Source organism: Lepidochelys olivacea, assembly GCF_965140295.1.
Source record: "Lepidochelys olivacea isolate rLepOli2 genome assembly, chromosome: 5".
Taxonomy (NCBI): domain Eukaryota; kingdom Metazoa; phylum Chordata; order Testudines; family Cheloniidae; genus Lepidochelys; species Lepidochelys olivacea.
In genome coordinates, this window is record NC_140415.1 from 124,886,728 (window position 1) to 124,913,769 (window position 27,042).

General features: G+C 46.8%; 1 protein-coding gene across 2 annotated transcripts in view; it reads left to right on the top strand.

Moving 5' to 3' along the window:
* The window catches only part of LOC311521297 (stimulated by retinoic acid gene 6 protein-like), a 51,761-nt gene that overhangs the window by 17,091 nt on the left and 7,628 nt on the right, over window positions 1-27,042 (top strand). For both annotated transcript variants that reach the window (XM_084629581.1, XM_084629582.1), the window contains exons 7-16: window positions 2,082-2,210; window positions 5,142-5,212; window positions 5,867-5,978; window positions 6,683-6,836; window positions 8,685-8,760; window positions 12,445-12,526; window positions 14,147-14,195; window positions 14,292-14,409; window positions 17,120-17,239; window positions 18,228-18,391. In XM_084629581.1, the coding sequence (XP_084485707.1) occupies window positions 2,082-2,210; window positions 5,142-5,212; window positions 5,867-5,978; window positions 6,683-6,836; window positions 8,685-8,760; window positions 12,445-12,526; window positions 14,147-14,195; window positions 14,292-14,409; window positions 17,120-17,239; window positions 18,228-18,391 (1,075 nt within the window). The remainder of the gene's footprint in view (window positions 1-2,081; window positions 2,211-5,141; window positions 5,213-5,866; window positions 5,979-6,682; window positions 6,837-8,684; window positions 8,761-12,444; window positions 12,527-14,146; window positions 14,196-14,291; window positions 14,410-17,119; window positions 17,240-18,227; window positions 18,392-27,042) is intronic.

The window sequence follows — 27,042 nt, forward strand, 5'->3', positions numbered from 1 at the left end:
TCTCCTCCAACAAGACAACATGCTGTGCTGCCAGCTAACCCTGGACCTTGTGAGTCAAAGTTTCATAGCTTTTAAGGCTAGAAGGGGCAATTATGATCAGCTCGTCTGACCTCCTGTATGGCCCAGGTCAGAGCCTTTTACTTGGGAACTCCTGCATCAAACTCAAAACATATGGTTGAACTCGAGCAGACGTTGTAGAAAGAGACTGGCAGTCTTGATTTAAAGACATCAAGTGATGGAGATTCCACTATGTCCCTTGGGAATCTGTGCCGATGGCTAGTTACCTGCCTTGTCAGAAATTGTGCCCCATTTTTTAGACAAGTGACCCTTGCTCCCCATTCTCCCTCTTCCCTCCTCCTGTCACAGCAAACCCTACGGGTACAGAGGGAGCAGCTGCGACTTTAGGTGCTGATCTGGCAAGGCACATAAGCACATGAATAAGCCCATTCAGATCAATGGGAATTGATATGGGCTTAAGTGCGCTGCTTGATCTGGGTCTTACGGCCAGTTTTTTTACAGGTATTTAGATGCCAGAAAAGGCAGAGAGTGGCATTTTCAAAAGCACAGAGCACCCAAATCTGGCCTTTAGTGCTCTTGTCTCCACCCAGCAGTAAGCACCATCACGGGATGCAGAGGGAACAATCAGAGCTCTGACCGGGGAAAAGCCTGCACATTGTTGCCGTCGCTGGGCTGTGCTGAGCACTTGTATCCCAGGGTGATGAGTGCGGTACAAATACGGGAAAGAGTGAGAGAAGCAGGGAGGCAGACAGGCCTGCTGACATCTCGCTCTGGTTTGGCGGTAGTGGGTTTGTATAACAAAGATGGTGATGAGCCACAGCTTGTGGAATGCAACTCCGCACTCCCACAGACCACAAGGGGAAGAGATAGAAGTCACCCCACAGGGGGACATGTTCCTCTTTAAGGGGGCTGTTAGGGGGCTTATTCCTTCACCCACTTACTTCCCTGGTCCTTCTCGCATGAACAGAGAGCAACAATACCCAAAGTCCAAAGGTGCAAACAATTCAACGTTTATTGGGGTGAACTTCCAGCAAGCATGATTCCAGTTTCCTTCCTTAGTATCCTCCTTCCCAGCTCTGACACCACAGAGCCTTACACCTGTGTCCCTGTTCCCATTCCTGCCCTTAGCCAAACATTATTCCAATTTCCTTACCCCCATTCCCTGTTCCCATTTCCCTCTTTAGCAAAACATGATTCCAATTTCTGCACCCCCATTCCCTGTTCCCATCCCCCCACTCACACACCCATCCCGTCCCACCCACGCCCACTCACTTCCTCATTGACTGCAGACTATATAGTAAAACCTGAGTTCTGCTTAGCTATACATTAACCAATCATTTTCCTGAAATTTAACTAACCAATCCTAACATATTGTAACATGATTATGTAACCAATTATATCCCACCACCTTAATTAGTTTACACCCAGCAAAATTAATTATACAGCAGAGAGGAACAATCACAGAACCAGGCCGAGATTATACAGACAAACAATAGCAAAGTGGGAACTATAATGACAAAACAATACAGAAGTGAGGATTTCACATCCCAGCTATTGATAAGTGAGTTCTTGCCAGACAGGATGCTATCAAACTAAGTTTCCGTTTACATTTTCTAGGCACTTCCCTTTCTCTGGAGGTGATAGGAATACAGTCCTGTCCTGATAGTGCCTAACAGCCCAGTAGCACCTTATTTCAATTTGGGATGTGACCGTTCACTTCCCAGTTTATGGCTGCCTCTGCTGCTTAGCCAAAGGCCTGAGCCTAAGAACAGGGCCTCAGGCTGTCACAGTAGGAGAAGGCCCTTACACCAGCAGACAGTGATTTTGATTCTTTCTTTTATACCTCTGTCACTAGCCAAGTGATAAGAATATACCTAAATTCTTAAAGTACAGGCCTTTACAGACAGGCCTGAATATCTATATCCTAACAGGGGCACCCTGATGTCCGGCTGCACGTTGCTCGAGCGTGTCTGTGCCTGTCCTTCCCTCTCCCCTCCGTACTCTTTGGACTTATCCCACCATCAGGAGTTCTGACATTTGTACATTTGGCTTTCCCTAACCAGGTGATGGGAGACTATGAGAAGATCATATTTTATTGGCCTTCCTTGTTCTGTCTGATTTTCCTACTGGGCCGCTTTGCCCTGATGTTTGTGAAAGCACTGAGGGTTCGATTAAAGATGGATGTGTCAAGTGTGAGTATTCCTGGGTAACTGCTTCCAGTTTATTAATCTCTCTCTCCACCCCTCCCGGGAAAACTCCTTCCCTGATCCCTAGGATTAAGTAGAATTTAACCAGTGCATAGACTTTGTGCTGGTGCACCTCTGCACCAGGGTGAATTTCACCTTTAGCCAGTAACAAGAATTGATTTCACACCAGAGATCTTGGCACATTTCTACAAATCACCACTCACCTGATTTAAAACATGGAAGAGCACCTCCCCCTGCAAGACCCCATGGACTCCAGCATGGACTTCAGTGCTGGCTAGCCACCCAAGTAATTACCCAGGGCAGGTTGGTATACTGCATTCCATGATTGCAGTGTAGATATACACAGAGTTACATGGGGTGAGCACCCCAGGAGCATGGCCATTTGTCTCTTTGTGCTATTCCTGCCTTTGTCTTTCATTTCCTCATCACTATTTCCTATGTCTCTCGCTCCTCCCTCGTTTTATCTCTCGCTCCCAGTGCCCTGTGGCGTGTGAGTGTGAATCAGTGTCTGGGCAGCAGCACTGGGCAGCTATTTCTTCCTTGTTATGTTCCTGCTGACAGGAATGTTGGGTCTTCCCACATCCCTTCTCTTTCATTCTCTCCTCCCCTCCCTTGGCAAGGCCCTAAGACAGCAGGGAAGGGCACTGGGTGCCTGTCTTGTTTCCTGTCACCCTTCTTCATGTCCACCAACTTCCAGCTATGACTCTCAAAAATGACTCTCCGCACAGGCAGGGCTGCCATTTGCCAAGGGGAACATAACTCTGGGCTTTGACAGGAGGACAATGACTGGCTCCATCTTAAAAGCAAGAGGCTTGTGCTGCGTTTTCTTTCCCTTCCCTCTTCTAGCACATTCCATTGTCTCTGAGCCTGGAAACCCATTAGCCCCACTAAAGGGCAGGCAGGAGGAACAGAGCTGTGTCAGACAGACCTTCCCAAGGGACTCCTGCTGCAATGTGGCCCTTCCTCGCCATAGCAGGGTGTCTGCTTACTGAGCTCCCCATCATGGCCAGGGGTTGCTTTGCAGATGCTCTGTGTCAGGATCCCAACAAGGGCAGTCAGGGCCAAGGGTCAGAGCAGGAACAAACCTGCTGGGAGTAGCAGAGAAGTTCATAGGTTCCAAGCCAGGGTCAATACCAAGAGTCAGAGTCAGGAGGCAAAGTCGAGAACAAGTCATGGTCAAAGCCAGGAATGCAGGAACAGTCATGGCAACTACACAAGAGCCACACAGTTGCTTGGATGCTTCCTGGAATGGCCCTTGGGTTTACATAGGGCAGGGAGCCAATCAGGAGCCATGAGGCTGCTGTCTATCAAAAGGAGGAACTTCCCATGGTCTGTGTCCACAGCAAGTCATGGGCAATGGAGCGCAAGCTGGTTATAGCTGCTGCTGGGTGGCAGCCTGGAGATGCCAACTGCCTGGCAGCTCTGCAGGCCTGGGCTCTAGAACGGTCTTTATGTTCTACCCCCCTTGGTCCCCTCAGAACTCCACACAGTCTCCCTTGTGGCTAACACCTTCACCCAGTCCTGGATTAATAGTAGGAAAGGTTCAAATAATCCTCAAGGTCCTTAATAACAAAAATGATTCAGAGTCCCCAAAATAAAGTCCATAACAAAAAAGTTTATAGTCAGCCCTTTTTCTTCTGCCACTCACAGAGCTCTTCTGCCATCCCAGTCTGATTCATCCAAACAACCAGACCTAGCCTCAGCTTCGTTGTCCTGTCAGCCACACCATGCATCTTCCTGCTGCTCTTTGTAAGGAATCCCCTGATCCAACCTAGGTATACCTCTTCAGTAATCAGGTTGTCTGACCCCAGGCCCTCCCACCAGGTATTAAGGGTTGAGCTCTTGTTAGCCACACCCTTCTCCCTATGGCTGCCAGTGTAAGCGTGGTGGGTTGCACTCACCTCTTGAACACCCCATTGCCAGCTGAGTCTGGTGCTGCCATTCTCTTCAGTTCCCAGCAACCCTGCAGGTGTCAGCCTACCTCTACAGGTCTTCTGTGGCTCAGCCCTCCAGCCTCACACAGTCCAAAACCCCTTCCGGGGGGTAACAAACTCAAAATAGAAGCAGTTCCTTTCCCATCAGGGCCAATTGCAAACAAACTAGTTTCTGACCCATCTGGAATTGAATTGGCAGGGTCCTTCTGAACTCCTGCCATAGCTGGTGAGCAGCAGTGAGCTCTGCCTGGCCTGGCTCAGGTCCTTTTGCTGCAGCCTAGAGAGCATCCCTCCTCACTCCTCTGGCTCCAGCAAGGAACTGACTTGCTGACAGTAGGCAGCTCCTTGGTTGGCTGTTGTTGGTTCCCAGCCCTTCTGGCTGCTGCAACGCCAGATCTCCCTGGTTCCCCAAATGGCTGTTCTTTTCCTCTTAGAGAACTGTTTCCTGTGGTGGGGTGAAGCAGAGCAGTGGGGCCACCAGTAGGAGGCTGCAAAGGCCTGATGTACCCCCATCACAGTAAGGTATCTTCATAACTAAGATCATCAGAACATAAGAATGGCCATACTGGGTCAGACCAATTGTCCATCTAGCCCAGTATCCTATCTTCCAACAGTGGCTAAAGCCAGGTTCTTCAGAGGGAATAAACAGGTAATCATCAGGTGATCCATCCCCTGTTGCACATTCCCAGCTTCTGGCAGCAGAGGTTTAGGGACACCCAGAGCACGGGGTTACATCCCTTCCCATTCTGGCTAATAGCCATTGATGGACCTATTCTCCATGAATTTACCTAGTTGTTTTTTGAACCCTGTTATAGTTTTAGGCTTTGCAACATCCCCTGGCAATGAGTTCCATGTGTTAGACTGGCCTAATACAGCACCCATAAGGCAGCACTGGATCTATATGTTTGAATCTGCTGTCTCTTCCCTAGTGGAATGAAGAACATTCTTTGATATGCTGACAATCTCTGTTCCTTTAAAACAGCAGGAAAATCATTTCCTGGAGGATCATCAGGCTCAGCATGTCAAGCGTCTGGTCAGGAAGCCCCAAGAGCGGTGAGCATGGCATCTTCCTTTCAGATCCAGAACACCAAGCCACAGAGAGTTCAGATTTGGTTCTGATGAGCTTCTAAATCTGCTGCTACTTATTGACTGACATGCACGCTGGGGGCCTGCCTGCTCACCTGGGGTGAGCCAGGGACCAGGCATGTTCTCTAGCCACTGGGAGGATCCCTGATCATCCGTGACGGGCTTGCCCCGTCTCCCCTCTGAACTACATCTGTAAGCAGTGCACTAGAGCACTCTGTTTCCCATCTCCTTCACCTCCGACTCAAAGCCACCTACCCCATGGTCAGATGCCCCCATCTGCCAAGCCAGCATGCAGCAGGTGGGAGGGGGCTGCCCTTGCAGCAGACGCTGTGGGAATGTGGAGGATCCTGATGTGAGCCCCCAGTGGCTTTGTGCTGGAGAGCAGGTAGGCTGCTGAGAATGCGTGTGCAGGAGAAAGACTGGCTCCTGTTTGGGCCAGGTGAGGCCTCTCCAGACATGCCCAGTGGGAGGGAAGATTGCGTTAGGAAGGTGCGGTGGGTTGTTTTTATGGAGAGGGAGGGAACTATGCTGGAGTAGGTTTTGGGCCTTGAAATGCCTCTAGTGTCCCTGTGTCATCACCGAACATTTCAGGTCTGTTTGTCCATCTTCATCCATTAACAGGCAGGTTCGGAAATCTTGGTACCAGCGCAAGGTGTACGAATGGGACCCATGCTTTCAGTTCCCAGGCAGAATGATTGGCACATCTGCACTAGCCTTAATCTGCCTGTACATTGTAAGTAAATTGCACACTTGTTTCCTGAAAAGAATTGCCCCAAATGAAGCACAATGTCACACAGCCCTTGTGTGCTTAGTAAGGATTTCAATCCAGGCTGTTGAAAAACAGCTCTTCCATAAATCTCTGCCATTAAACTAAAACAAGGACTGTCTATGCATTTAACAGAGCCACTGGCTCCATTAAGACCAGAATCCATAGTTTACTGGCTGCCTGACCAGGGTACCTTCCAGCTAGGCCAATGGGTGTTTGGTGGGAGTTTATCTTGTTCATGATAGGTTGCTTGAGATGCAGGCAGGAAAGAAAAGGCTCCCAAGTATGTGTGTGTCACATGAAATACATGATACTCATGTGTGACTGTATTTATATTATGTTGTTCCCCGTGAATACTTACGAGTTTGCTTAATTCTAGGTATCCTGGTCTTCCTCAGTGTCTGGTTCAAAATCAGTGGAGATTAACTCCAACAACATTCTTTGAGGGACAAAATTGGTCTACATCCACTTGCTGTCATTTAAAGGTTAAGATGAATCCCCACATATGAAAGGCAATATGTGTTTAAAATCAAATGTAACAGGTCAGATTCCCATAGAGTCACACCAGGGATTAGTGTGTTCCCATGTGATTAGATGGCATGTAGTGTTATTCTCTAGAAGTGGCCAATGACAAGATTGCTAAGCTGCTGTTTTTATCTATTTCTCCTCAGTTTATTGTTATTGAGTTTTACATTTACAAGCAATTCTCCCAAGAGCTGAAGATATTGGATCAGAGATTTGAAGAGCTTGTTGATTCTAGCAATGGCTCAGAAGTACTTGTACCAGCTGTCCTGCAGCTGAAAGAGTTTATTAATGTCACTGAAGGTACAGAGATGTCATTTTTTAAAGGTGGAATGAGTGTGATACATTTTAAAAAAGCAGACTGAACTCATAGTTCTTAAGGCTGAGCCAAAGCCCATCCTACTCAATGGGACTCCTTCCAGGATTTTGACACATCAGTTCCAAATGGGAATGAAAACAAAAAGCCATTTCCCATAAAATGAAATTAAAACAAAAATCATCTTGGGTACATTGAGATGGAAAATGTCATTTCAAAACTGACATTTTAAATTTAAAGAAAATTTAAAAAATCAAACATTCAAAATGAAAAGTCATTTCAAAATGAAAAATTGAAACAGTCGACTCTGAAAGTGTTGAAATGGAGTATTTCAACACTATCAAAATGCTTTTTTCCTAGTTTCCCCCTCAAATCAAAATGTCATGAAAATCGGCTCATTCCCACAAAAGTTTTGGTTCAAAAAAACATCATTTTTTGATAGAAAAACTTTAAACTGGAAAATTTTTGACCAGCTCTAGCTACATACTTAGTCATAGAACCATAGAATCATAGAAGATTAGGATTGGAAGAGACCTCAGGAGGTCGCCTAGTCCAACCCCCTGCTCAAAGCAAGACCAACACCAACTAAATCATCCCAGCCAGGGCTTGGTCAAGCCAGGCCTTAAAAACCTCTAAGGATGGAGATTCCACCACCTCCCTAGGTAACGCATTCCAATGCTTCACCACTGTCCTAGTGAAACAGTTTTTCCTAATATCCAACTGAGACCTCCCCCACTGCAACTTGAGACCATTGCTCCTTGTTCTGTCATCTGCCACCACTGAGAACAGCCGAGCTCCATCTTCTTTAGAACCCCCCTTCAGGTAGTTGAAGGTTGCTATCAAATCCTCCCTCACTCCTCTCTTCTGCAGACTAAACAAGCCCAGTTCCCTGAGCCTTTCCTCGTAAGTCACGTGCCCCAGCCCCCTGATCATTTTCCTTGCCCTTCGCTGGACTCTCTCCAATTTGTCCACATTCTTCTGTAGTGGGGGGCCCAAAACTAGACGCAATACTCCAGATGTGGCCTCACCAGTGCTGAATAGATGGGAATAATCACTTCCCTCAATCTGCTGGCAATGCTCCTTCTAACGCAGCCCAATATGCCATTAGCCTTCTTGGCAACAAGGGCACACTGCTGACTCATATCCAGCTTCTCATCCACTGAGCCCAAGTGGAAAGCGGCTAAGAGTCTGAAAGCTGCCTATGATTATTTGTAAAACGAATTGGAGATCACAATCTAGTTTCTAGTGGACAATTTTCCATGTTGCAAAAAGCTTCATCACAGCTAACATGAATTGCAATCGTTACCTTTATCAGTTTGCTGCCTCAGCAGAGAAACCGAGGACTGAATGGACATGGAGACTGAGCTGCATGTTAGGAGAGTAATGTAGGAAAACCTGCACTTCCAAGTTTTGACAAGTGAGAATCCAGGATCTTTGTTCTGCCCAATATAAATTTGGGTTTGAACGCATAATTCTGATCCAGAGCTTTGGCTTGGGCTCAACTCTATAATTCAATGATTAACAAATAATCAAAGCATTTCTGAGTGACTGGGTAGTATAGGCAAAAAGTGTTCCAAGTAGAAATGTGTCCAAGCAGTGACAGTGGAGGTTTTCAAAAGGAGGCGGGATAGCCATCTGTCTTGGATGGTTTAGACACAACAAATCCTGCATCTTGGCAGAGGGTGAGACTAGATGACCCTTGTGGTCCCTTCTAACTGTATGGGTCTATGATTCTATGAGTACAAATAGCCCTGAGTTAAAATACTTTCCTAATCACGTCATGTGAGCTGCGGAGAAAACATTCTGAACAGATGGTTGCTTTTCTTTTTCTCCAGGTGTTTGGATTTTCACCACCTTTGCGGCCTCCCTGACTTGTGTAAGCTACGTATTTCACATCTTGGCCTGCTACAGGTATGGACATGCAGTAGATTATCAGCAGATAGTGCTCAATTCTCAGGGGTGCTGAGAGTCCTCAAGTACCATGGAGTTTATTGGGAGTTGAGGACACTAGTCAACTCAGCACAGGCACTTGACAGCTCCCAGGATTGTCCCCTCCTCGTGGGTTCTCAAAATTCTTCTTTCAGAGTCCCCCCTCCATGCTATAAAAACTCCATGCCCCACCTGTGCCACAACAACTATTTTTCTGCATATCCAGTAGATTAAAAGCCAGGGCTGGCATTAGGGTGTAGCAAGGAGGGCAACTGCCCGGCGTCCCACACCACGGGGCCCACGAAGCTAAGTTGCTCAAGCTTTGACTTCAGCCCGGGGCAACAGAGCTCAGGTTTCAGCTTTCTGGGGCACCTGGCATTGGCCACTTCAGAAGACAGGATACTGGGCTAGATGGACCTTTCATCTGACCCAGTATGGCCTTTCTTATGTTCTTTATGTTCTGCCCTGGGCCCCAGCGAGTCTAACGCCAGCCCTGCTGTCTGGTTTATTTTGGCAGATCCCCTGAAACCTGCTTATAGCCCCCAGGGGGCCCCAGACCTCTGTTTGAGAACCATTGCCCTAGAACTCTATTCTCCATGCCATCAGCACTCAGTGGGAAGTGTCTCTATTATCTACCCTGAGCTCCACGCAGTTCTAGGCCCTGATGGGTGGCGAAGACACATCAGTCCACACAATGCTCCCATTTTATATAATTTATTAACTAAGCTAAATAACTCAAAATAAAACACAAACTAATCAAATTAGAACAAAGTGGGTTAATATCATATCATCAGCTTAATCTAATTATCAGGCTAATTAATCCAAACTGCACAACAATTGCTTGCAAACTTTATCGAATCATGTGGGAAGGGCAGCAGACCTTGTCTAGCTATACACGTTGGAAAAAGAGGGCATTATTTATTTCAGTGCTAATTGATAGTTACTGATATTCCAGACAAACAGCTGATACGGGCAGGAAGAAATCTCTCCCAGGTTGAGATAAATATTAGACGACAGCTCTGATGCTACGTAAGACAGACTGCACAAAATATAGGTGTTAGGTAATAGCCAATCTCTCCCTGCACAGTATAGGGTTGTACCAGACATTCCAATACAATTCAGGATAAAACAGCTTTTTAACTTCTTGTTTGCTAGTTAAATTTATGTGAAACTAAGTTTCTCAGTATTTAAACACACACCACTCAACCCATGAGTGTGCCATGAGCCTCTTGAACCATGAGCAATTAGGCCATGAGCCTATTCAACCTTATAGCAGGCTGTTTGAGAAAGCATACTCAGCTACATTCTGTGTGTTCTATCCACATTTACACTGTCAGCTGCTAGAGTTAAAAGGACAAGGGTGAGAATGCCAAGGTGGAGGTGTCCCTCTACTAATAAAAATTGAAAAAAAAAAAAAACCACAAAACAAAATCCTTATCAGGTCGATACTTATGCATGATCTTTGCTGTGACTTTTGTGGTTTCATTCAGTTTCAGGAAATTAGTATGTGGTTGGAAAGATTAGCTGGTGGTTTTCTTGGCTAACTCAACAGACTTGCTGACTGGCTAGAGCTGGGGTTTGATTGCACCATGACCGCCTTCTGACAACAAAAATTACTACACAACCACAGGAGCAGGGACCAAAGCGTGAACCCACCCGAGCCCTGCTGCCCAGGGCTGAAGCTCTTGAGCTTTGTTTTTGGCCCCAAATGGTGGGGCTTGGGCTTTGGCCTTGGGCAGTTGTGCTCGGGCTTCGGTTTCAGCCTATACCCCAGCAAGTCTAACACCAGCCCTGATGACCCTGTTACCGGCACCCAGTGCCAAGAGGCTGAACAACAGCTTGAGTTGGTTCGTTACCCGGTGTGCTACACCCAATAATCACAACGGGGTGGAGAAGCAGAAAAGTTTATTTGAAGCTTCAAAAAGGTACAGGGAGATTTGAATCTCAAATCCTGTACAACAGAGCAGGAAGTTACACAGGCTTTTATACATCCTTTTTCCCAGCATACTTATCCAATAGCAAGCTGCTCCAAGTATCCATATAGCCAGCCAATCCAGTTCCCAGCTAGTTCCCTGATTCTCTGTATCATTTGTTAAACTATACATAAAGCTGTTTTATTCAGCATTGTTCTTCCATATCTCCCCTGTTTGGCCTTGCTTAGTTTCAGGCAGTCTGACTCTGCAACATACTGTTGCAGATTCTCAGCATAACTGCTGTGTGTGCCTCCAGGCGGGGGGGCCAAGGACACTTGGGCCTAGCACGCAGAGCTGCTGCGAGTGCCTCCAGGCAGGAGGGGGGGGCCAAGGACACCGGCGCCTAGTGCGAGGGGGCTTCATCGACACTCGTGGTCTTCCATCCCCTCGAGTTACCTAGTGGCCATGCCCCAGTGTTCCCAACAACCCCATTAAAACAGGTTCACAACCCTCTTCGGGGTCCCGGCCCACAGTTTGAGAACCGCTGGGCTAGAGGTTGCTTGCCTGTAGATGCCAAATTTTGGATGGTGTGTTTTGCTGGACTCTGGCATCTCAGTGGCTGTCTGAGAAAGGGAAGGAAGCACAAGTCTTTTGACAAGCCTGGTGGCCTCATCACACCAGAGGCTATTAGCCAGAAGCAATGGCTTCTTCTTTTCCTTCCATTTTTTGACGATGGTGGCCTGACTGATTCCTCCCCCTTGGAACTCCTACTCTACTCTTGGCAAACTCTTGGAGTTTCTTGGCAAAGCAGAATGGGGCATTCCCCCTCTGAAGTCATAAACATCACCCAGTGGGGCTGGATTAGGTCATCTTTATGCAAATAAAGAGACTTTCCTTGCCAGTAAGCATTGGCTTAGAAAATCAATCAGTCAGCAGACCTCAAAATATTTTGAGACATTTTAGGAGATAAGATCAACTCTTCCTGGGTATGGGTCAGTCCACAGAGATTATCTCAACCATCCCATACAAGTTCCAACACAAGAACCCAAAATAAATTGGAAAAAGTACAAAGCTGTTGCAACTGAAATAATAGAAAAAATCAATCATTCATCTTCATTCAACCGTACACATAAAACAAAGTTATTTATTCTAAGATTAAGCAAGAGACCTTAGTCTACAGACAGATACTTCTCTTTTTGTATTTTGGTACTCAGCAGCTATCAGCAGTTTAACTTTAAACAGGAGTTTTGACACACACAGTCTTAGTGAAAGGTTACACTTTACCTCTGTCAAAGTAAAATGTCTTTTACTCTTGAAATCACAATTTTGGATTCAATTTTCATATAAGGCCCCTGTTGTAATTACAGTGCTCTTAGCCTGTATGTAGACCAGATTCTATTTTACAGATTTACTACTGAGTCTTAGATAGGTAAAACTCCTATTGAAGCAAAAGATAAGCCTTCATTGTTGTATATTGTATTGTATTGTAATAAATCAAAACTTGTGCTTTGGGTGGCATGCCCAATAAAACACAATGTTTGCCATTTTTTCACCATTGCGCCCCTTGGCTCTGTGTTTATTGCATTAATCCATGATGCCTTTAGCTCTAGATTGCTGACCCCTTTGACATTCAGTCAAATCATCTGATATAGCTCCTCTGTGATCAAACAGTCAAACAAAGTTATTGAGTGAATAAAATCTCCAATTTATTTGTGTGAAACTTTTTTAAACTAATTTTGACACCTTTATTCAGAAAACACATGAAGCGGCTGTGGGCAGGGGAGAAACATTTCCTTCCACTAAGGTCTCGTGAGCCTGCTTCTTCTCAAAGCGTGGTAAGTTCTCACTGCTTTTCCCCAAAAGTTCCCGGCCAGTAGCTCTGATCCACTAATACTTGAAATTCAGTGGGAGAACTTGTGAATGTAGTTTACACGTGCTCTCCAGTATTTTGCAAGAGGAGGCCATAGTTTAATGGGTCAGTGCAAGATTCATGGGCCTGATTCTGGAGCATGCTAATCTCATTGTATGATGGCTTCACACTGTAAAACTAATGTAAAAGGCTTCTATGACAGATCTGTGCCGTCGATCCAGCGAGTAATGTAGACAAGCCCTCAGGGTGGCTGAGCAACATAAGTTATACCAACATAACCTGTAGTGTAGACAAGCCCTGAGAGGCAGTAACTGGGTCAACAGAAGTCTACACTGGGGGTTAGGTCAGTGTAACTATTCTCTCGGGGTGTGGATTTTTCACACTCCGGAAAGACACGGCTATGCTGATGTAAATCTTCCGTGCAGACCGGCCCTCAGTCTAACACTGATATCTCTCATAACAAGCTGTCACAGGAACTTGACCCTGATCACCACTAAGTGCCCTACATTTGTTTATTACCGCCATTGTGTAAGGACCAGGAGATAATCACTGCTGGCTTTGCAGTGATCGCCTCGTGCTGCATTCACACCTCCAGAGCTGACATGCGGTAAGGGCACTGTCGGCTTTTCAGGGAGGGATGGAGCAGGGGAGGAGACTGACTCACTGACTGCACCCCTCAACTTTGCACTCCACAGATGAAAGCTGCCCCTGAGCAGTAGCAGTTTATTATCTGGTACAAACAATGTCAGTGGTTTGGTTTGTCGTTCAGAATGATGAAGCTGTCGCCCAAAGAACAATAGAAATGGCATCTTTTCAAATCAACTTTGTACTAAACATAACAAATGACAATCCTTACTCAGTGGAGATTGCCATCCAGGAAAGTGAGGGTACTAGAACATGGGTGACTAACACCCCATCGCTTAGTCTGACAGTTAAGTAAGCAAATGCTCCATTAACTAGGACGCAAATAGGGCTATTTGTGTGCTTACAGTTAAGCGTATTGAATGTTTGCAGGACTGGAGCCTTACTCTGCATAGAAGTGAATGGGAAAACAATTCTTGTCCCTATTTTCTTCAGACATGTTCTAACAGTTATAAAGGCAGTTTTGTGGGTAGAATTCTGGGTACATGTAGTTTTGTTCCGTTCCCTTGTGTAAGCTGTGCAGGAGTCCAAGCCAAGCTCCTCTGATCTCCTTCCACTTTCAGCACATACTTCAGTTCACTTCTGCACCTTTCCTGTATGCTTCAATGTAGCTCTGGGGTCCGTGATGAAGGGATGTGGGAGGGACACTGGAACGGATTCCTGGTTGCCCTGCACATTGTCCAGTGACTTACCCAGTGCAGAGTGGGGGTAAACTGTCACCAGTCAGAATGGGATAAATTCACACCCACTTTGCACTCACTCCGCACTGGTATGAATGCTGAATAAGATGCCGGGCAGTGGAGAATCAGGCCCTGTGATTGAAATGTGGCATAAAGGAGCCAGCAGGATGAAGACCAGAATCAGGGCCTAAGGATGTATTTTGTTTCTCTGATCAAACATGCAGCAATTCCAATGTCTGTCCTTTTTCTTTTTTTAAACTCAGGCCGCAATAGCAAGATACTCTGGTTGGCAAATTGCATACATATTATGGGGTACGTGCCAAGCCTTCAGCATAAGCATACATTCAACCAATATTAGAGCGGTTGCCCTTTTCCTCTATGGTAAGAAATGTGTTTTCTCTTTTCCAGGCTACCTGATCATTCATGTGGTGCAGTGTCTGTTTGGTGTAATGATCATGTACAGTTTTGTTTTGCCGATACAGCATGGCCAAGGGCTGGAAGTTGCCAAAGGTTTGGGAATTGGGATGTAAGTGCATTGTTTTCACACATTTCTGGTGTTATCTCACTGTCTTCGCGCTGATTTAGATTTATAGGTCTATAAAATAACAAGAGGTACCTATCTGAAAACGGTAGGTTCCAGTGACAGATGTTTAAGCTGTGTCTACACTACGGATCTTACATTGGCACAGCTGTACGGCTGCAGCTGTGACGCTATAAGGTCTCCAGTGTAGCCGCTCTTTGCCGGCAGGAGAGAGCTCTTCTGGCAGCATAATTAAACCACCCCCAACAAGTGGCGTTAGCTATGTTGGCAGGACTGCCTCTCCTGCTGATGTAGCACTGTGTTGGTCAGGGGGGAGTTTTTTTCACGCTGCTATTGAATAACCCTGCCACGTAACATAAATTCTGCAGGTTCCTTAAACATAGCCCCAGCAGCCCTCCTCTGAAGATGTGCCATGCAACCTTTCCAAAGGTCAGCAGATCTTTAAACTTGCTTTCCCTGTGGGGAATTTTTGAGAGGTTTACAATCTAAGCACATTGTCTGTTTTCCCGTCTTAAGGAAAATGCTGACTACGAGGGGACTGACTGACAATGGATAATCAAAGGGTGAAAGCACATAAGAATACAAGCTAAGCCAAAATGCAATCCATTGTCCACAATATTCCACCTTCATCTTTAATGTGGACAAGGAGGTCCCAGCAAGCATTGCTCCATTTTGATCTAATGTCCTGACTGCTCAATCTAAAGAAAACATCTCATGCTTGGACTTGCAATCTCCGTGGCCCACATCTCTGCATTAAAGATCAGCCAGCCACACTCTTCTCTTAAGTGTGTCTCCCAGACTCCTGGCAAGTAGCCGGCACTGTCCTCAGGTTTGGCAAAGATTGGGTATCGCAGTTTCAAGGCTTCATAAGATATAACAGCTGATTCCACTTCCTGAAGGCAGAGCCACCAGCCCACCTATATGGGTCTAGGGTCTGCCTTTTTGTAATCTGTCTAGGCCAACTACACTCTTTTCCCCACAATCTCAGGAATCAGGGTATCATGTCAGAAAAATCTGAGGGTGGAGGGGGGCAAAATTGTGTCAGCACAGGAAAAATTAAATATAATTATATTATATCCTGCAAAGTTGGGGGAGGCAGGGGGTGGGAGCGGAAGACATAACGGAGCTTATAGACCTATGAAAAATCTGGGAGGGACAAACCAAGATCTGGGGGTGGCGGCAACAGCCCTTCTTGCCCCCAGCAAATGAAGCCTCTGTCAGGAACTCCCTACAGGACTCTATGAGTCTCCTGAAGCCACTCGCTTCCTGGAATCCCAGGAATCTGTGCAGAGGACGGTCCTCTTTTGGCTTATTATCTTCAGCCCAGTTGGTGACTGCAGACAATAAGACCAGTAGCCATAGAATTCGAATGAGCCGTCATTAAAAAAAAATCATAACAAGGCTTATTCTGTGAGCATTGTAAAGCAGGAGGACGATTTTATATCTTAGTAAGAATTAAAAAGGACTTCTAGACAGTATGTGCACTGATACTAGGTCGGATGGATATTACCCAGGCCACACCTCCTCTGTGCTCATTTTGTGCTCTGAGAAGGACAGCTAGATTCTGATACCCCTTATTCCCATTGGGCCAGATTTTCTGGTTTGCTAAGGCCGCTTCGGGGCTCGTGGCCTTAAAGTTACCAGAGATAAGCAGGTAGAGAATTCCCCCTGCTCAGGTGAGCTCTCCAGTGGGGTTAAAGGTGGTGGGCAGCAGTTCTGATACCGATTGTGCCAGCTGCACACCCCCACCCTCAGCATAACATGAGGGAGATGGTGTCTTAGTGGAGTTCTTGGGGTAGGAGGGAGGTATGGCCGAGTGGAGCTTTGCTACACATGATTCTCCACTGGCCTATGGTCCCTGAGGAACCGTATGGCAGCTGCATAAGTTACTGCTGGTCCTGTGCCACTTTTCTTGTGCCAGAACCAAGTGGCTGAGGATCAGGGAGCGGCAACTGGCTCCCTGCAGCCTCCCCCTTTCAACTGGAGAATCTGAATTTGAATCACACCTTACACCCTGAGCAGCCCTCCTGCAGCCAGTGGAGCTATTTGCAGTGAGATACTACCCCGTGAGTAAGGGTATCACAGTCTGGGCCATGCAGAGGGTCAGGAAGAAATTCCCCACAGGATAGAGCAGTGGTTCTCACCCTGTTCTCGTTCACAGACCCCTGAGAGCAGAATGGAGGCCCAGACCTCTTTGGAAATGGATTCTCTTTACATAGAGTTGAATTCTGGTCAGTCCGTTTTCAATCTAAGTCCTTCGCGGACCCCTTAGACATAGTCCGCGGACCCCGGGGGAGGGGGGCTGCAGGTCACATGTTGAGAACCTCTGAGATACTGCACAGGTAAGTGCATGATGGCAGTGCAGCATCTTCCTCTACACCTGTGCAAAGTGGGCATAAAACCCTACAAAGCAGAATGGTGGCATTTCACGCCTGCTTTGCTCTTCCTTTGCACAGGGCAGTGGGGAATCAGTCCCAGGGGCTGGCAATCACATGCAGGTCTCCCATCCCATTGTCCAGGGACTCTAATAGGCTATATTCCCAGCCCCTTTCACCACAACATCTATATTAAAAGGGTCGCAAAAAGAAAAGGAGTACTAGTGGCACATTAGAGACTAACCAATTTATTTGAGCATAAGCTTTCGTGAGCTACAGGTCACTTCATCGGATGTTTCTCTTTTCCTTTTCCATTACAGTCTTACAGTTGGGATTGCCATGGGGCTCATGATATTACAAATCAAGATCGCTGCGAGATTCTTCCTTCAGCCAAAGATCTTGCCAGATGATAAGCAGAAGCCATTAGCTCTCAATAACAGGTTAGTGGTAGGAAAGAAACAGCCCTTATGGTCTTGCATCCTCCAGACAAGGATCTCCTACTGCATGGGGCTTTTCATACAAGGATCTATGTCTGCCTGGACAAACATGAACTAATGTAGGTACAAGTAGACAGAGAGGGTCGAGCCACGGAATTTGGTTCAGGGTCTGAATTTCAAACACCATGCACCTGGGAGTGTGTGGATATCTGGGCCAAATCCAAAAGTAGTAAGGTGGGGTAAGGTATGCAGTGGTGAGTGGGGATTGAAAGTGAAGCTACAGGGTCTAGCAAAAGGGAAGAGGGGGAGTGGGCCCTAAAAGTCTGCCCTCATTGAAAAATTGCAGTCATAGAATCATAGAATATCATGGTTGGAAGGGACCTCAGGAGGTCATCTAGTCCAACCCCCTGCTCAAAGCAGGACCAATCCCCAACTAAATCTCTATACTTCTGTGAGTGCAAGGACTCCACAAGCTCAGTCCCAAGAATCTTAGGTTGCCAACTTTCTGACTGCAGAAAAACAAACACTCTTGCCCCGTCCCTTCTCCGAGGCCTAACCCCCTTCTCACTCCATCCCCCCTTCGTCGCTCGCTCTTTCCCACCCTCGCTCATTTTCATTGAGCTGGAGCAGGGGGTTGCGGCGCAGGAGGGGGTGAGGGCTCCGGCTGGGGGTGCAGGCTCTGGGGTGGGACTGGGGATGAGGGGTTTGGGGTGCAGGAGGGGGTTCCCGGCCAGGGATGAGAGGTTTGGGGTGCAGGAGGGGGCTCTGGGCTGGGACAGGGGGTAGGGGTGCAGGGTAGGGCTCTGGCTGGGGGTGCGGGATCTGGTGTGGGGCCGGGGATGAGGGGTTTAGGGGTGGATCAAGATCTAAAACTTTTGTGTCTTTGGTCAATCTCTGTTAGTTCCTTGTGAGCTGTTGTGGCACACTGAAGCCCAAACCAAACCCATGATTGGGCACTAAGTGTGAAAGTGGATTTTCCCCTCTTTTGCAGAAAAGCTTTTCACAACTTCAATTACTTTTTATTCTTCTACAACGTGCTCCTGGGCCTGGGGGCTTGTTTGTTCAGACTACTTTGCAGTATCCTGTTGGGAACTTGGCTGATTGCACGGATAGACAGGACTATAATGCAGAAAGGGTATGAAGCTGCTGACATGGGTAAGTGTATGAAACGTCAGAGCATTGCATGGATAGCTTGTATGGGGATTTGCCATTTGGTGGCTCTCTCATAAAGAATATTGGAACTTTTCAAGCAAACATCAGATGTATCTACAGGGAACCTCTTCATGCCCAACACACCTGCAAAGGAGCAAGGCAGAATATAGTATTAGCCATACTCGGGCTGTACATGGCCAGGGCCTTGGCCTTCCTACATGTATCCAAGAGCTAATAGTGTAACTAATCCTGCTTAGAATCATAGAATATCAGGGTTGGAAGGGACCCCAGAAGGTCATCTAGTCCAACCCCCTGCTCAAAGCAGGACCAATTCCCAGTTAAATCATCCCAGCCAGGGCTTTGTCAAGCCTGACCTTAAAAACCTCTAAGGAAGGAGATTCTACCACCTCCCTAGGTAATGCATTCCAGTGTTTCACCACTCTCTTAGTGAAAAAGTTTTTCCTAATATCCAACCTAAACCTCCCCCACTGCAACTTGAGACCATTACTCCTCGTTCTGTCATCTGCTACCATTGAGAACAGTCTAGAGCCATCCTCTTTGGAACCCCCTTTCAGGTAGTTGAAAGCAGCTATCAAATCCCCCCTCCTTCTTCTCTTCTGCAGGCTAAACAATCCCAGCTCCCTCAGCCTCTCCTCATAACTCATGTGTTCCAGTCCCCTAATCATTTTTGTTGCCCTTCGCTGGACTCTCTCCAATTTATCCACATCCTTCTTGAAGTGTGGGGCCCAAAACTGGACACAGTACTCCAGATGAGGCCTCACCAATGTCGAATAGAGGGGAACGATCACGTCCCTCGATCTGCTCGCTATGCCCAATCCAAGATCTTCCATTCTAAAAGCACACGCGTCTAGCACCTGATTGCCGTAACTGGGAGATGCTGCACTCTTTAACCTCTTCCATTGGTCAGACAGTAGAAGGGGACAAAGACCCCTCATCTAGGGTGGTTTACATTAGCAGCCACTATGGTGAGCACATGATGCTCCTTCTTGGAGCACTGTACAGCACGCTCTGGCTCCATCATAGATATTATGGTGATGGGTGCTATAGAAAACAGTGCATGAAGAATAGCTCAGTTACTCTACTCAGATGCGGCCACTCCACTTCTCTCAGGATTTTGTCCTTGGCTTTTTTTAATATTAAAGACTACACAAAGATGTAAACCCTGAAGCATATATTCTGCTCCTCCGCAATGATGGGTTTGAGCCAATTATTGCCAAGTATTGGTTTGAAGCTGGATGTGTATTATATGACTATTTTTCCCCGACTGACATTTTCAAAAAAGGGGAAGCTTCCGAAGAATAAAGCTCCAAGAGGGGAGTTTTATTTTAAAATGTAGAATCAGTAATTTATTTGTGGATTGGACTTGTGAGTTTAGGGTACAGCTGGTCAATATATTTATTGCTCCTTGCTTATTAATTTTCGGAGACCAGATCACAATTGATTAACTATTCCAAAGGCCTGGTGTGTTCACAAACACATTTGAGCTGAGGGTTGTTTACAAACTCTTTGTAGTTAGTATTCAGACTGTCCTTGATATTCAGAATGGCCACTTAAGTCACATGGTATGGTTTCTGTTTCCTGATTGGATGGCCTAACTTTTATAAACTACTACTGGTCTGTTAAGCAAATATTGTTTCTTTCTTGATTTCTTTTTGGAATGAAAGAATCCTAACTCTTCCAGTGCCCCCACCCCTCAAGATGAGTTGTGGAGCAAGCACCACCCAACCTGTCAAAGGCTACCTACATCCACACCTTGCCCAGGGAGGACTTGGGTTGAAAAGCTTTTGGCTGTATATGAATGAAGAGCCTGAGCCTGCATTCTTTGTTCTCACAAATGCCTACTGACTTGAATGGGAGATATAGGTTCACAAAGAATGCTGTACTGGGCCCGCCGTGTAGAGAGAAGGGAGTTAAGCTGCACGTCTCTGTAGATGTATCCCTTTTTTAATGCAGGATTCAACACATGGGTTGGTATGATATTTATGGACCACTACCACACTAACCCCACCCTCCTCAGCTTTTGTCACATTCTTCTGGCCGGAACCACTGAGAAAAAACTGCAGAAATCCACCAAATATTATATCTTCAATAATATATCAAGTAAGCACTTTGACTGAAGTATTAACATATATGCCACTTAAGTGAGTACTATGAGCTATTTAACTCTAAAATTATATTACTCTTTCGGAATCCTTTATCTCTAACCTCCCTCTGCTTCCCATGCTGATGATCAGATGCAAGGTACGAGAACTGATAGACCCTGTCATATTATCTCAGCACGCCTAAGTGCAGAAACTATTCTTATTCATATGCAGTAAAGAGACATTTCTGCTCAATGTTACATGCGTGCAACTGAGTTGAAGTCAATCAGGCTTCAAATGTGCATCTGAAAGATAAGCCCTAAGGCCCACAAAAATGGCCTGTAATCTTATGACCATAACCCTTTATTGAATCTTGCTATGCTCTTCGTTTTTACAAAGGGTCATATTTGGGAGCCGGTGTCTTCGAGTTAATGCATGCAGTGAAGGTGAAGCTGTTGGCCCTCAGGTGGAGGAAGGATATTAATCATGCTGTTTATTAAGTGGTGCTGACAATGTTCTGAGCTAAAGTCTCTTCTCACTTACACCAGTGCTATTCCACACAAGTCAGTGGAGTTACCCCAGTGTAAACGAGAGGAGAATTTGGCCTCATGTCTTTTGGGTCAGATAGATAGATTACAGTCTATAAGTATCTACATGGGGAACCATAGGCGCCGACTCCGAGGGTGTGGGGAAAAATTAGTGAGTGCTCTGCACCCACTGGCAGCCAAGCTCCCCTCCCCGCCCCCCCACCTCACCTAACCTCCACCTCCTCCCCTAAGCGTGCCGCGTCCCAGCTTCTCCGCCTACCTCCCAGCACTTGCTGATGCAAAACAGCTGTTTCGCGGCACAACAAGCTCTGGGAGGGAGGGGGGAGGAGCAGGAATGCAGTACGCTCAGGGGAGGAGGCGGGGCTGGGGCAGGGATTTGGGGAAGGGGTTGGAATGGGGGTGGGGCAGGGATGGAGTCAGGGTGGGGCCAGGGACAGAGGGGGGGTGAGCACCCACCAGCGCCAGCAAAAGTCAGCGCCTATGTGGGGACCAAATATTTAATAATGGGCTCTTCAGTCTAGCAAAGAAAGATCTAACAATCCAATGTCTGGAAGTTGAAGCTAGACAATTCTGGCTGGAAATAAGGTGTACATTCTTAATGGTGAGAGCAATTAATCATTGGAACAATTTATCAAGGGTCATCACTGACAATTTTTAAATCAACATGGGATATTTTTCTAAGAGACCTGCTGTGGGAATTATTGTGGGGCAGGTCTCTGGCTTGTGCTATACAGGAGGTCAGACTAGATGATCACAATGGTCCCGTCTGGCCTTGGAATTTATGAATCTTCAGTGGGTGTCTATTGATATAACTCCACTGATACCAGCTGAGGAGCTGGTCATTAGTTTCTGAATTACAAGAGAAAAAGAAGTGGAGTGTGTTGAGTTCTGTATGTATTTCATTTTAGAACCCAGAGTGTCAACCAGAGCCAGGACACGGTGGTTGCTGCTCTACACCCTTCTCAACAACCCCAGGCTCACTGAACTCAGGAAGCCTAACGCGCAGTCCGGTGCCAGTGATGCGCCACAGAACCCCTGTGTCTAGCTTACTCTGCAGGTGGAAACTGGAAGACTCTCGAACAGCTGGTGACTTGCCCCTTAGGACTTTCAGAAGATGGAGTTCTATTTCAGAGCTATACACTATGAGCAGTTAGGGCTCTCAGCCCTGGTATGACAGGAGAGCGGTGGGAATGGATGTCCAGGAGCACTTGCTGTCATTGGTTGTTGTGCATTACATTTGTTTCCAATAGACAGCTGTGAATTGTGTTAAATCACTATAAACCCCAGCAACATTTTCATTGTTGTAAACCAAATAGAGATACATTGGTTTTGGCCAATATTTCCTTGACTGTGTGGGGTCAAGGACCATTCTTCTCTCATTTTGCCAAGCATGCAAGTTCAAGGGGACAGAAACGAATTTCCACATTGAATACAAGGCTCCGGTGTGAGTTTGGTTTTGTACAGCCTTGCCTCTCACAGCAAGCACAACTTTTATTTGTCCTAATTTCCAACTGTGCCAGAGCCTGTGCAGGGACTAATGAATGTGCAATGAACTTTGAAACACCCGCACTGAGTTTGAAAAAGTTACAGTTCAGTTACAAGTAGCTGACAACAGATGCCTCATTTCCTAATAGCTTTTAGTTACCGATGAGAGACAAGATGGGTGAGGTAATGTCTTTTATTGGACCAACTTCTGTTAGAGAGAGAGACAAGCTTGCAAGCTTACACAGAGCTCTTCTTCTTCATGTACTTCTAAGACTGATCTGCTCAGAGGAGTGAATCAGCCTCTCTCATTCTACCAAACCACTGAGCTGTGATCAGCACAGGGATGCTTATGTTTTCCTGTCACGCTTCCTCACCCTGAGATGGTCAAGATAGTTGACCTTCCTCTAGTCAAGCTGTTGCAGGTGGTGGGAAGAAGGTCCCCTTCTTCTGACAAGCCTATCACACTCTTTCTCCAAGCCATTCTACTTCTATCTACAAATGCCCATCTTAATTCTTCACTGACTTCTGGTCCTCTTCATGCCCCTTTATGGTATTCAATGTTCTGTTTCTACCCACACATCTGAGCAGTCCCCAGCTCCTCAATACCACTGAGGAGCTTCAACAAGTCCTTAATGACATACAAACCTGTATCCAAGGATGATGGTTAATTCCATGCCTAGAAGTTAAAGTCTTTTCCACAGCTACCTTTATAGTCCTAACTTAACATGTTGCTTTTCAGATCATCATCATGACATAAGGTTCAATAAGGATAAGTGCAGGGTCCTGCAGTTAGGACGGAAGAACCCAATGCACAGCTACAGACTAGGGACCGAATGGCTAGGCAGCAGTTCTGCGGAAAAGGACCTAGGGGTGACAGTGGACGAGAAGCTGGATATGAGTCAGCAGTGTGCCCTTGTTGCCAAGAAGGCCAATGGCATTTTGGGATGTATAAGTAGGGGCATAGCGAGCAGATCGAGGGACGTGATTGTCCCCCTCTATTCGACATTGGTGAGGCCTCATCTGGAGTACTGTGTCCAGTTTTGGGCCCCACACTACAAGAAGGATGTGGATAAATTGGAAAGAGTCCAGCAAAGGGCAACAAAAATGATTAGGGGTCTGGAACACATGACTTATGAGGAGAGGCTGAGGGAACTGGGATTGTTTAGTCTGCAGAAGAGAAGAATGAGGGGGGATTTGATAGCTGCTTTCAACTACCTGAGAGGTGGTTCCAGAGAGGATAGTTCTAGACTAGTCTCAGTGGTGGAAGAGGACAGGACAAGGAGTAATGGTCTCAAGTTGCAGTGGGGGAGGTTTAGGTTGGATATTAGGAAAAACTTTTTCACTAGGAGGGTGGTGAAACACTAGAATGCGTTGCCTAGGGAGGTGGTGGAATCTCCTTCCTTAGAAGTTTTTAAGGTCAGGCTTGACAAAGCCCTGGCTGGGATGATTTAATTGGGGATTGGTCCTGCATTTGAGCAGGGGGTTGGACTAGATGACCTCCTGAGGTCCCTTCCAACCCTGATATTCTATGATTCTATGATAACAGTTCTTAATAACTATTGATATTTATTCATATCACAGTAGTACATGAGGGCCCCAATCAAACATTGTCACCATTGTGGTAAATGTTGTACATACACATAGTGAGAGGGAGCCACAGTCCTTGAAGAGCCTACAATCTAAACAGGCCAGCTGTCTCCCATGCACCTCCTCAGGGCCTATGGTCACACTATAGACAACTTGCCTCAGCGTCCCCTTCTGGACTATTCAAATAAACTTCACTTTAGGCTTTTTCTTGGTCAGAAATACCTCTCCTTGGGGTCTGGGTTTATTAATATAAAAGAGTACAAATAAAACTCAACATCTCTCCAAAACAAAGTCCACACACAACCCAGTTTTTCTCTTGCTCCTCCCAGACCTGTCTGCCTGGGGCCTTTGCTCTCTCTCCCAGGCCTCACTGCCCACAGAGCTTGTCTCACTCTGTACCACAGCTTCCTGAGCTCCCATTTCCCTCTTCACTGCACCTTCCTGCTCCTTTTATGCTCTCAGGTGGGGTTCCTGAGTCCCAGTGTTAAATCCTGGCCCCATTGAAGTCACAGCAAGTCATAAGGACATCCTTCGGCTCCATAAGAACAGCAAATACTGTAGACAGTATTGGTTCTGAATCAGGAAAGGAAGATGACATACTTGTAGCTGGAGCTCTGCCAACGTATTGTCTCTGCAGACGCCCACCTCCACAGTCATTTGCCTGAGATCACAAGCCAGGAAGCTAGGAGAGGAGAGAAAGCTGTTAAAGATGCTCACTGACCTCACCATGTAGAAGAACCTGTCCCCAACTATCTCCTATTTCCCCTCTCCCTCATGGACATTAGGACCATGGGCGTGTTTTGGGGAGGGCAAACTGCAAGCCTTGGGCAGGTGTGGAATTTGCTCCCCCCCTCCCCGCCCCCATTGGTCTGACTGGAGCTGCTCCCCCAAATACAGAAGTCAAACTACACCTATGCTTAGGACTTCCTCTTTTCTCACCATGGGTTGTGGGACCTTCACAGGATATTTCCCTTTCCCAGTTGTCCTGCTGCCCTGGGCTACAAGATGCAGCATGTTACACTGCCACTGCTAGGCACCAGATCATGTGTGTGAGTAAAAGTCAGATCCTGTCAGAAAATAACAGATCCTCTCAATTTTTGTGCCCAAGCCCCCAAGCTGTACCACCTAAAGCACTTCTCCAACCATTGGTATGGTGCCAACAAATCTGGAGTCCAGCCAGTCTCCATGGATCCAAGGGGATCCTTCATTTTCTGGCAGGATCTGACTTTTATCCACATCCTGCTTAACCTATGTCAAAGGCACCTAGAGTCCTAGCTTGGTGCTTTTCTATGTAGGGTATGAAGCTAAATAAATAAGGACCCTGACTAAGCCTGTGGACTACTGGGTCATGGGCAGGCTCCTTCTACATTTCCACACCCTCCATCACCCCTTGGCAGGCTCTAGTCTGGCACCTCCATGCCAGGCAGCAGTGAGGGCTGCTTCAGCTCCAGCAGTGTGACTGGGAGGTGGCAGACATTGGCGGGGCAGGAAAACCCACTGGTGTCCTGATGGGTAGCAGCCAGGAGCGTGCCTGCACCTGAGGGAGGCTGCTTGTCTTGGGTCCCCTGGAGCTAAGCCCAGAGATGCCGAGCCCTTCTGTCAGCCATAGCACTGGGTGCCGTGGGCCAGGATGGATGAGGGAAATGGCCATGCAAGAGCTGCTCCCTCCCCCATGCTCGCCTGAGATGCCCAACTGTCACTCCCAACTGCCACGGAACCTTCTCACACCAGCATTCCAAAATGGGGGTCTCTGTGTGCCCTCTCCACGCAAGCTGGGTGCATTCAGTCAGTGGGCAACAACACTGCTAGGCACTGCATACTGTCTCTTCACTCTAACCATATCTGGCCATGCTATAAAACAGGGTAACTTGCTGGCTGCTACACCTTAACAACCCCCCTCTGTGCGTTCAATGGCTGTCAACTTCACCATGGTTTCTGAGACAGAAACAAAAGCGTCTTACATCGTGGGCTGTTCTAGGTGTCCAACTAACCTATGGAAACTGTTAGGACAACCATTGTCTTGTTTTCCAGGACTAGTTGTTGTAACTAAAGTCCAACAGCCTTTGCCACAGTGATTCTAGAACTGAATGAACGTGAAGGTGATGCCACCCCAGGGGAGGGTAGTAGGGTGGAAAAGCATTGTAAATTAAGAAGGAAAACTGCTGCATCCTGAATGCTTGCAACTCCAGAGTTTGTCTTCTCTTCTGTCCCTGCCCATCCCTCCCCTACAACCTCTGAAGGAATCATAGAATATCAGGGTTGGAAGGGACCTCAGGAGATCATCTGGTCCAACCCCCTACTCAAAGCAGAACCAATCCCCAATTTTTGCCCCAGATCCCTAAACGGCCCCCTCAAGGATTGAACTCACAACACTGGGTTTAGCAGGCCAGTGCTCAAACCACTGAGCTATCCCTCCCGCCATATCTGACAGAGTTAATACTGGGCTGGAAATCTTGAGAGCCCAGCATGATCCACTGGCTAACAAGCCATCCACTAGGTGATGTGGCAACAAATCATCACACTAGTACAAACTAGGGGGAAAAGTAATGAACTTTTGGCACCTAGCTTCTCCTGGATTTCCCCACTTCTGGGACTCATCCTACTCAGGAGACCACAAATGTGAGAGATTGTTAGTTTGGAACGACTGAATGTCTAATTCCATTCAGGATATTTCACTGATATTCATTCTATGTTTCTCCTTCCCACCAGAACATAGCAAGCCAGGTGGCCAGACCATCCCTAGTCAGTGCTGCCCAGGGGTAGAACCAGGGGCTAGCCTCCTTGAAGGGGGACTCTACCCACATCAGTGCTTCCATATCACGATGCCAACTTTTCCCAACCTAGCACTAAAAATTTCCCAAGTCTTCCCAAATCTGGTAAAAAAAAATCCCAGCAGTGCTTCAACGTGGGAAATTGGGAATTTTCATTCAAA